An 11726-nucleotide genomic window follows, 5' to 3' on the forward strand; every position below is an offset into this window, starting at 1 on the left:
TTTTAAGATTCTTCAGATCTCAGAAATGAAAAAAAAATCGAATTTGATTTAAATAAAATCTTAGCATAATAAAAGATGACTTACACAAGAAAGCTTTTGAAAAAATTACTGAAAGAAAATGGTGTTTCCAAAACGTCTGACAATAAAATGTCGCTCATGATGCTTGCGGTTGAAAACAACTTGATTAGTAAAGATGCATTTTTGGAAAACTCGAAAGAGGTGAGACCTGTTGGAAGACCTAGAAAATATGAGAAAAAAGAAAAGAAACCTCTTGATCCTAAATATGCGAGACTTGGTTTAATTAGAAATAATCCTTTAGGTTTGAGAATAACTCATGTTGATACTGGTGAGGTGGCAGAATACAAGTCTGCTTATGAATCGAAGAAAAAGACGGGACATAGCTGGCAGTACTTTGCGAGACGAAATGGAAAAGTAGTGGATGGAAACAAGTATGAAATTTTTAGCGCGAGAAGTTTTTAAATTCTTTTATATATTGAATTTAAAAATTTGAAAATGATATAAATAAAAATCTTGTGTTATTAAAATGGAAAACAAAACGGTGAAAGAATTGCGAGAAATTGCTAAAAAGCAAAATATTAAGTATTATTACAAGTTGAGAAAGGAGGATCTTGTAAGGGCTTTGCAGCCTGCTGCTCCTCCTAGAGTTGTCGCTTCTTCTACTCGTAGACGAACGACTGAGGCAAGACCGTTGCCTGTTAATGAAAGACCTGCCGTGGTTAGGTTTGTTCAACCACCTGTAAAAGTTTCTGTAAAACCGACAAAAGTTTCAATAAAGCCGACAAAAGTAAGGTTTGTTGTTGGTTCTGAAAGACCTGTGCCTGCCCTAAGACCTGTGCCTGCCCCAAGACCAAGGTCTAGCGACTTGATTTCATTCGAACCTTCTACTCTCTTGCAAAATAGGATGACAAGAGATGAACCCTCTATTCTTAACACACCGGTTATCGATTCAACAAACGTTATTACACCTAGACCGGTTCCAGCACCAAGACCTGGTTTATTTTCAAGTCTGACGGCAGCTGCAAAAAGTGTAGCATCCTATGTTACAACTAAGTTTAATGATATAAAGAATGGATAGATCCCTACGTTCCTGAAGTAGTCAAGAAGAATGTAAACGAATCAGTGAAACAAATCGATGAAAAGATAAAGTCTATCAAATCACTTGTATTAAAAACAGTGTATAAACAGCCTGTGTCAAAACCATTTACAGTAAAGTTTAAAATGACTGAACATTCAGCAGAGAGATCTGTAAGACAATTTTCTTACACACCTTCTTCTCGATACCAAGACATTGCATCCTTTTTTAATTTGGTGAGAGAGTCTGCCATTCAAACCATGGAAGGAGAAAGGAATACAAAGGTAAGGATTGTTTTAACGTGTGAAATGAAATCCGTAAGTATCATGACTGGTGAAGAAGTGACTCGGGAAGCAACCTTTTCATCAAGATCAGAGATTATTCTAGCAGCTACGGATGTAAGAACGTTAATGAGCGAAATGGAAGAGAAAGTCTTGGAGAATAGTGTTAAATACAATGCTTTAGGATCTAATTGTACCCTATCAAAGATTTTAAGAATGGATATCAACTTTACTGATTACGTACCTCTCAGCGGTTCTTCCTATATTGAGCTGTCTGATGATCTGAAAAACAAAAATGCTATTATCAACATGAAAAACGAGGACAACCAATGCTTTAAATGGTCAGTCACTCGAGCGTTGAATCTAAAAAATAAAAACAACGAACGAATTGATGAAGACTTGGTTCTAAAATCAGAAGAGCTGAATTGGGAAGGAGTAACATTTCCTGTGGATTATCATAAAATCGGCAAGTTTGAAGTGAATAACCCAACTATTAGCGTGAATGTTTTTGGGTATGAAAATAAAAAACCTTACCCTTTGCGAATATCTGAATTTACAGATCGAAATCACTGTGCCGATTTGCTGTATATTAAAAACGAAGACACAGAACATTATTGTCTCATTAAAAATTTCAGTCGGTTTGCTGGTTCCTCAGCATCTAAACATCAACACAAAAGATATTTTTGCAGAAGATGCCTTCAAGATTATGACCAGGAAGAAAAGCTCCAAAAACATCGAGAAGACTGCTATGATAATGCACCTATGAGAATCGAGCTTCCTAAAGAAGGAGCAACTGTTGAATTTAAAAACTATAACAAGTCCATAAGTGTTCCCTATATTGTATATGCAGACTTTGAAAGTTTCGTTAAACCTATCGATGACAACACTGAGTATAATAATAAACAGTCATACACCAAACAATATCAAAAGCACGTTCCAAGCTCCTTCTGCTATTACATCAAATGCTTTGACGACAGCCTTTACAAAGAAAAACCAGTCATGTACACAGCAGAAAGTGATGATGACGATGTAGCTCAAAAGTTCATAAATATGCTTGAAGCAGACCTTATAAAGATTTTCGACAAGATTGATTTAATAAAAAAGAAAGTCATGACTGATGAGGATGAAAAGAATTTTGTGGCTGCAACCAAATGCCATATTTGCAAAAAAGATCTTAACGGTGATAAAGTCTTAGACCATTGCCATTTGACTGGAAAGTATCGAGGATCCGCTCATAACAAATGCAACTTGGATTATAAACTTCCAAAATTCATACCTGTCGTTTTTCACAATTTGTCTGGCTACGACGCCCATTTGTTTATTAAAAAATTAGGTGGGAAACTCAATTGCATACCCAACAATGAAGAAAAATATATCAGCTTCTCTAAACAAATCAAAGTGAGAGAATTTATTAATAAAAAGGGTAAACTTCGAGAAGTGTGGAAAGAAATGAGGTTTATTGATAGTATCAGATTCATGGGTGATAGTTTAGAAAAACTGTCTAAAAATCTAAACGATTATCAATGCAGAAACGTGGCCGAATATTACAAAGAAAAGCAGTTTGACTTATTAAGAAAAAAAGGCATTTACCCCTACGATTGGGTCAACTCCATCGAAAAATTCTCTGAAACACAATTGCCTCCTATTGAAGCGTTTCATTCAAAACTGAAAGATGAACCAGCAAAAGTTGAAGACTATGCGCATGCGCAAAACGTTTGGAACGAATTTGGATGTATAAGGTTTAAAGACTATCACGAGCTATACAACGTGTCCGACGTGTTGATACTTGCAGATGTCTTTGAAAATTTTAGAGACGCATGTCTCAGTCATTACGTTCTTGATCCTGCTTGGTATTACACCTCTCCTGGTTTGGCTTGGGATGCTATGCTAAAGATAACTAAAATTAAATTAGAATTGTTAACTGATATTGATATGCTCAATATGATAAAAAAAGGTGTACGTGGTGGAATCAGCATGATCTCCAATAGATATGGAACTGCTAATAACAAATACATGGGTAAAGATTATAAACCTTCAGAACCTTCAAAATTTCTTCAGTATTTAGACGCCAATAATCTTTATGGATGGGCTATGTGCAAACCTCTTCCCGTTAGAGGATTTAGATTGATGACTGAAGAGGAACTTTTAAATTGGAAATCTATACCTTGCATTCTCAAAGTTGATTTAGATTATCCTGAAGAGCTTCACGATTTACACAACGACTATCCTTTGGCTCCTGAAAGACTAACTATTGTAAAAGTGAAAAAGCTGGTACCCAATTTAAACAACAAAGAAAAATATGTTGTTCATCATGAAAACTTAAAACTGTATGAACGAATGGGATTGATCATCACAAAAATTCATCGTGGTATCACCTTTGAAGAAGAACCTTTTATGAAAGGCTACATTGGTCTCAATACCAAAGAAAGAGCAAAAGCTACAAACGAATCTGATAAGGAATTTTTCAAGCTTATGAACAACTCCGTCTTTGGAAAAACCATGGAAAACATTCTAAAGCACGTTGATATTAAACTTGTCACCACAAGAAAAGAAGTCTTAAAATTAACCAAAAATCCTCGTTATGATCGGCACAACATTTTTGATGAAAACCTTACTGCGATTCACATGAAGAAAACAAATGTCTTTTACGACAAGCCTGTTTTCTTGGGAATGAGCATCCTCGACATCAGCAAAACTCTCATGTATGAACACCATTACGACTACATGAAACCTAAATACGGGGATAAGCTGAAATTGTTAATGACTGATACTGACTCGCTCTTTTACGAAATAGAAACGGAAGATTTTTATCAGGACATTGCTGATGATGTAGAAAGCAAGTTTGACACGAGCGAATTTCCAAAAGATCATCCTGCCATTCAAAACTTTGCATTTGACGTTGAGTTTAAAAATAAAAAGGTTATCGGTAAGTTCAAAGATGAAGCCGGTGGTAAGCAAATTAAAGAGTTTGTTGGTCTTCGTCCTAAGCTTTACTCCTATGAGGTCTTTAATGAAATAAAAGATTACAAAAAATGTAAAGGAATTCAGAAATGTGTAGTTGAAAAGAAAATCACTCATCAAGACTATAAAGAATGTTTAATGAACAAGAAAGAAAAGCTCGCAACCATGAATGTTATACGATCACATCTTCACGATATCCGCACCGAAGAAATCAACAAAGTCGCACTCAGCGCTAACGACGACAAAAGATTCATCTTGGAAGATGGCATTCACACCTTGGCTATTGGACACTACAAACTAAAAGGTAAGTGCTAAAGGTAAGTAACAAAAAGAACATGCACAAAGAATTAGAGAAACGCGAAGAGAAAATTATAAACGCCTTTTTCCATACTTGAAGAAGAACCAAAACAACTACATGCACAAACAATAAGACAAACACCTTTTTCATAATGTGAACACATTATAAAAAAAAATATCAATCTGCCGGAAAATCGACATTATTATGCAAAAAAAGTAGCAATGAGCTGGAATCGGCATTTTATGCAAAAAAAGTAGCAATGAGCTGGAATCGGCATTTTATGAAAAAAAAGTAGCAATGAGCTGGAATCGGCATTTCCTAGTAGTTACAAAAAAAGCTGTTGATGCTATTTTTATAGAAGAAAAGTCTATTCGATCGACTTAAGGGCAATAAAAGTTGATGTCAAAAAATATTGTTGAATAAAAATTATCAAGAGTTTTCATAAAAAAGATGCACTTGAAATAGATGCTTAATGTTGCTAAACTTCTCTCTTTTTATATGGTATGCCAACTAACCCTGAGAGTATAGGCATCTTACCCCGGGCCGGGGTAAGTTGGCACATTTTTTTCTTTTTTGGAGACCATTATTGGGCTACAAATTATTTTTTTAATAATGTTTGACACTTGAACATGCTTGCCAAATTCATATTCTTTTGAACTGTAGTTTGATATCCTCAAAAAAGTTCACGCAGAAATGCACAAAGCTCAAAAACTAAATTTGTAGCCAACTAGCCCGGTCTCCCTTAACTGTTTTTCTTTTTGGATTGCTCTCAAATATCTTCTGGAGGAATCGTTCCTCATGTTTTAAAGAAACTACCACCTTTTTCCAAAAGTAAAGTTATATTTGGAATGCCAAAGTAATCCCTCTTCATCTATGATTTATTTTAATGATCTCTTCGCAAGCATATACCACTGACTTAACAATTTTTTGTATCTCCTTGCATCTCCTAATTTTATCAAAACCTAAAAAACCCAACTAACGTTACTATGAATTTATTGACATTACCAATGTCAATGCATTCATAGTAACATTTATAATATTAGTGTTCGACCGATGTTTAACTTTTCGCCAAAGCCGAATCCGTTTGTTCTGTTCATGCGATAACACGATGCTGACGTTTCAATCATGTTTAGAGCACACATTAAAAATTGATACATAACAAAAAACTGTGCTATTCTTTTGTTATGTATTTTTGAGTTATCAATTGATAAAAATGTGTTTGTCATTTCAGTCATAAAATTTGTGTAATAGTAAAAAATTATTTAGATTCTGTCTTATAATTGAACATTTATTAGCATCGCTTTAAAAAATCACTCAAAATCAATAATTATTATATACTAACTCTGTGTATTGAACTTTTGCATAACTCATTATTCACGGTGAATAGGTGTTGTTTTACGTAAGAGTCGTATTGTTAAACGAGTTCAATTTATTAATATATCATAATAGTACTGTTATGCGATAAACACAAAGAAGAGATCGTATACAAAAGCTAGTGGTAGAAGAGTTGCTCGAGTCCGTTTTTGTTTGACAGGTTGCTTCAAGAGAGCGACGTTTCGATGATCACGCTATTTATACATATTCCCCAGGGGGACATTAATTGTTTTATACAAGCTGCCAATCCAAACGATTTACGTTTATGATAATTTGATTACCGCAATATTCATACATATTAACCAGGAGGACATTAATTGCATTATGACGATTTGATTACCGCAAAAATAGGAACATGCTCTAAGACCTAGCAACACAACCCCAGAAATTTTTTTTTTGATTATCAATAGAAAACATTTCCTCATTCAAAAAATATAAACGACAACTTTTTTTAGTGGGGGCCTGAGGAGAAAGCACATATTTTAGAAGAGTGCTCAGGAATTCTGTTATTCAAGATAGGTAACTAAGAGGCATGGGGTATACTCAAATTTCTAGCATGTTGATACTGGTGTCGAATGAGGATGACTTGCAAAAAATTAGGGTGGAGCTAAACCAACCCCGCCCCCATCCCTACTGCCCTCTTTCTAGAACTACGTCTCCTTTAATCATAAAAATCTTTTTTTGTTCTACCATAAACTAGATCAAAATTCATCGACAGATTTCAAATTACATCAAAAAAAATTTTTTCGTTTAAAAGTTAAGACCATTTGAAGATATTTCTGGGGGTAATTGGAGGTAATTTTAAGCTTTGGGTAGTTATAAATCTTAAACGAAAAGAAAACTTTTGAATAAATTAACATGAGCAACAGAAAATAGGTGTAATCCAATTTAAAACATTGTTCTTTCCGAAACCATAAGTGACTGCCGTTTATTCCTCCTGAACCTTCATTTTCGAGGTTACGTTTAGGTCGTTATCGTCCTGCGCAAGTTTTAGTCCATTAGACCTGCGAAACTACAGACCTAAGCTATAACTGTATACCTAATAAGATTTAATAAATGTGCTCTACGTTTTTTTGGTTGTGTACATGTACACACACACACACACACACACACACACACACACACACACACACACACACACACACACACACACACACACACACACACACACACACACACACACACACACACACACACACACACACACACACACACGCTCTCACACACATACACATACACACACACACACACATAAACAAAGTAGCTATATTGATAGTTATACTTAACTCTCCTATTGTCACCAAATAGTCATTCTTAACCTTTGTGTTATATACATACACACACATACACACACACACACACACAGACACACATACACACACAGACACACACAGACACACACACATACATACATACATACATACATACATACATACATACATACATACATACATACATACATACATACATACATACATACATACATACATACATACATACATACATACATACATACATATATACATATATATATATATATATATATATATATATATATATATATATATATATATATATATATATATATATATATATATATATCTGTGTATTTTTTAGCAAGTTTAAAATGAGTGTGGTAATAAAAAATTTACAAAAAGCTGCAATAATTAACACATGGCAAGTTAGAAGAGATTTGATAACGCTTAGAAATATCATGGGACTTCAGTCATTTGACGTTGGTTTATTATTTCTATCAAAACAAAAAATGCGTGAAGTAAATTATACTCATAGAAAAATTGATGAAGCAACAGATATACTGTCTTTTTCTTTTCATCAATCTTTATCAAAATTAGAAATTTCAAAAATAAGTATTGAAGAGAAGAACTTAGGAGATATATTTCTTTGTCCACAGGTAATACGTCGGAAATATGATGTTCATGATTTTGAATTACGATCAGTGTTTGTCCCTCTTCTCACACATGGGCTTGTTCATTTGTGTGGTTATGCCCATGAAACAGAAGAACAGTATAAGCTCATGCATGTAAAAGAACTTGAGATTTTAAAAAGATTTGAGTTACATTCTGGAAAACAGTTTTTTCCATTATAAAATGTATTTATCTAGTAGTTTAGTCTAGTTCTACAATATTTTTCTATTGATATTTTCCTTAAACTTATTTTGTAAGTTTATGATTGCTTAAAGTTTGTGATCTATTTATTTTACTAAATCATCAGCCATTTATTTATTTTACTAAATCATCAGCCATTTATTTATTTTACTAATCAACTTTTGGATTCTTCTTTTAAGACTAAATGTTGATATAAATAAATTAATATAAAGTTAATATAAATAAGTATAAAAGAATTTGCATACATAAGTATTATTAATTGTATATGTTTTAGCAGAAGCAGCCACAATCAGAACTAGCTTCTGATTATAGTTATTTCTGTTAAAATATATTGCGTTTTTAAATAATTTTGCAGTTGTCTAGCAAGTGGCTTTAGTCCTCTGTCAGGCATGTTATAATAAAATGTGCATCAATTGATGATTAATATTAATAGTACTAAAAGATTTTGTATACGATGTTGATGCTGTTCAAGTGTGAACAACACAGTTTTTTTATTGAATGGAACAGATTGGTTTTTGTGCGAAAAAAAAAACAAAAAAACAGTAGGAAGCGATACATTTTTTACTTTAATTCTCAAGAAGACCTGCTGATAGTTGTTGTTTGAAGACTAACTGATAGTTGTTTAGTTATGGAAACTTATGAGTATATCTGAAACAATAATTTTGATTTAAAAGGTAGATAAGCTGAAAAAATTTAAAAACTAAAAAATGTCTTTGATTATTCAACCTTAGAAATTAGGCTGAAATATTTAATGTTAATTAACTGACTGTTAGCAAATATTTAAATGTGTTGAAAATAATTGAAAATTAAACAAAAAAAAATTTTTTCTACTAAATTTGTCAACTATAATTTGGTATCATAAATTCATTCATTGTCATATGTTTACTACAGCTGTTTGAGGTCATATTTATTCTTGATAAGATGATTGCTAAACTCCTGTTTTTATTCTTGTCCTCATAATGCTCTCATCTAACTAAATATCTTTATTATAAAGATTGAACATTTTTTATTGTGCCAAGCAATATCAGCTGCTTTTTTTAAAGATTAAGGTCTTTGCTGTTGCTAGTTAAAATGCGAGAGAAAGGGTTCAACTGTAAATCAATAGTTTTGTCAAGGTTCGACTATTGATGTCAATATAAGCCATGCAGGAAAAAGTACCTTTTGAGTGTGCCTTGTTTCAGGCTTATTTCTTTTTGCTAAATATTCAACGCATGGCAGAGCCCTTTTTAAAATAAAAAGGATTTTTCTTTTTTCCATAAATCCAGTTATGTTACTAAATTTGATTTATCATTTGCATACAAAAATGTTATATTGGCAATAGGCTGCATCATGGGCGCCGGCAGGATTTTTTTCAAGGGGGGGCAAAATAAAGTTCAAAAGTGATATTTCAAAAACTACAAAAATGCATCAATTAATCAAGTCATTTTATTAAACCAGTGGCAACAGAAAATTAAAGAAAATGTAAAAATAAAAACACAAGAGTTAAATCATTGTTATTCAGTAAATAGATATTGTAGTCGTCTGCGTTCACTGCCAAACTTATTTACAATTTGTTCCATAAACTCAGAATTTCTGGAGCGTATTTTTTCACGATGCACGCTCAGTATGCCCAGACAAACGCTCATAATGCTAATAATGCTAAACTATACCAAATAATGCTAAATTATATGATAATATAATGATTAGTTAAAAAAAATTGATTTATTAAATACAAATTAGACATATTCCAAAAAACAAAACAAAAATTAAAATGCAGCAGGTTAATTCAAGTTAATCAAATTAAATATATATATATAATTATAATAATCAACATTTAGCTAGCAAAAAACATAAGGTAATATATTATTAAAATGAATATAACACAATAAATAGGAAAAAAATAAATAGAAATACAATACAAACAAGAAACATTTTGCCAACAAACAAAAAAACAACAGCATAAAAAAGTAAATGAAACTGACACATTAGAAAATCATTTGAAAAATTTGATCAGTGCATCCAATTCTTTCTTGGTTAGTTTGAAGTTAATTTGTTTGCGTAAGAACTTTGTTATTGTAATTCGATTTCTTTATTATTATTATTATTATTTCCTTTATTTTCCTTTTTTTTTCTTCCTCTCTTCTTTTTGTTTTCTATATTTCTCCTTTATCTATTGTTTTTTTCTATTTATTTCTTTTTTTTTTTCTATGATCTATTTCTATCATATTTTTTTAAAAATTTTATTCAAACATCTTTTTTTAAAAACATAAAATATGCCTTTATAAAAAAAGCTTCCGCCATCGTGGAAGTCATTGCATTCGATAGTAATATTTCATTTAAACTGTTGTTATTTCCATTACGGTGAGTAAACTATAAATGAGTTAAATTGATAAGATATCGAAATAAACAGTTAAAAGAAATTTTGTTTGTTTTTTTGCTTTTCCAGGGGGGGGGGGGGGCAACTGCCCCACCTTGCCCTTGCCTGCCGGCGCCCATGGACTGCATAGATTTTACACAAGACGATGGAATTCCCAATTGTAATTATTGAGTTTCAGAAAATTGAATACAGCTAGCGTATTTAAAATGACAGATCTTAGATAAGTAAGTTTAGCTAAGCTACCAATTAATTCTGTGGTCAAAAGCTCAACTAATAGATCACAAATTATTCTTGCAACATTTAGCAAATAAGAAAAGTGTGATTGTTTAAATTAACGTCCAAAAGCAATTTTTTTTTTAGTTTGGTAAAGAAGATACAAAAGTATCAAAAATAAATATCCCTAGCTTAACTCCAAACCGTTTGACCTAACCCATTTGGTCATACGGTTTGGATTTAAGTTAAATAGAGCTTACAGATACCTAATAGAGTTGTACCATAAAGATAACGATTAACGATGAGATTTGCAAAACTTGATGTTAAATTTCTTTTTTTGTGAAAAGAATTAAGATAACAAAAATACTTCATTTACAGTTCAGAAAAACCTATATTACTGTCTTATCTTAAAGCGTTGGGTTTAAATGTGTATTATATTGTCCATTTTACAAATGTTATGTAATAAAGTTGTACTAAAATGTTATAGTTACAAAAACTTACAGCAATAAAGCGCTAATTCAGAAAAATAGTAAACTTACTGATTCAGCGCAGCATTTAAGTAAAATATGCGAACATGGTTTAAGGTTTAATCCTGTTAATATATTTTTACTTTAATTATATTGGGTTAAAATTAATAATATGTCTATTTTTTATCAATATTTTTTTGTGTAACCTTATCTGTTTGTGGACAGTTTTGGATTTTCATAAGGATATGAAAGGATTATTAATATTAATCTATCTAGAACTTTATTTGGAGTAATACATTTTGATACACCAAAATAAAGGTAAGCGTTAAATTTAACGCTGTGTATTTCTTGAGTAAAATGGATAAACCAACAAAAGTTAGAGTTCAGTTATTTAAATATTGAAGTTTTCAGGTTTAAGCTTAGGTCTAGAAGACTTGACCTAGGAATAATTTGGAGCTAAGATTAGTATTAACCTTAACCCAAACAAGTTCAAAGGAAATGAAAATCTGTACAATGAGCTGAAATGTGTTATTTAATGTAAATCTAGTTAAATTTAA

General features: G+C 31.9%; 1 protein-coding gene across 1 annotated transcript; it reads left to right on the top strand.

Moving 5' to 3' along the window:
- Positions 1 to 7625: 7625 nt before the first annotated feature.
- On the top strand, positions 7626 to 8252 carry LOC149891804 (endoribonuclease YbeY-like). The gene has a single exon (XM_090080615.1). The coding sequence runs from the start codon at positions 7635 to 7637 to the stop codon at positions 8112 to 8114; it is 480 nt and encodes a 159-aa protein (XP_089936741.1). The 5' UTR covers positions 7626 to 7634; the 3' UTR covers positions 8115 to 8252.
- The last annotated feature ends 3474 nt before the right edge of the window (positions 8253 to 11726 follow it).

The sequence above is a fragment of the Hydra viridissima genome, unplaced genomic scaffold, assembly GCF_058129835.1.
Source record: "Hydra viridissima isolate aposymbiotic clone 2 unplaced genomic scaffold, HvirCarnegie_v1 scaffold_2, whole genome shotgun sequence".
NCBI lineage: Eukaryota > Metazoa > Cnidaria > Hydrozoa > Anthoathecata > Hydridae > Hydra > Hydra viridissima.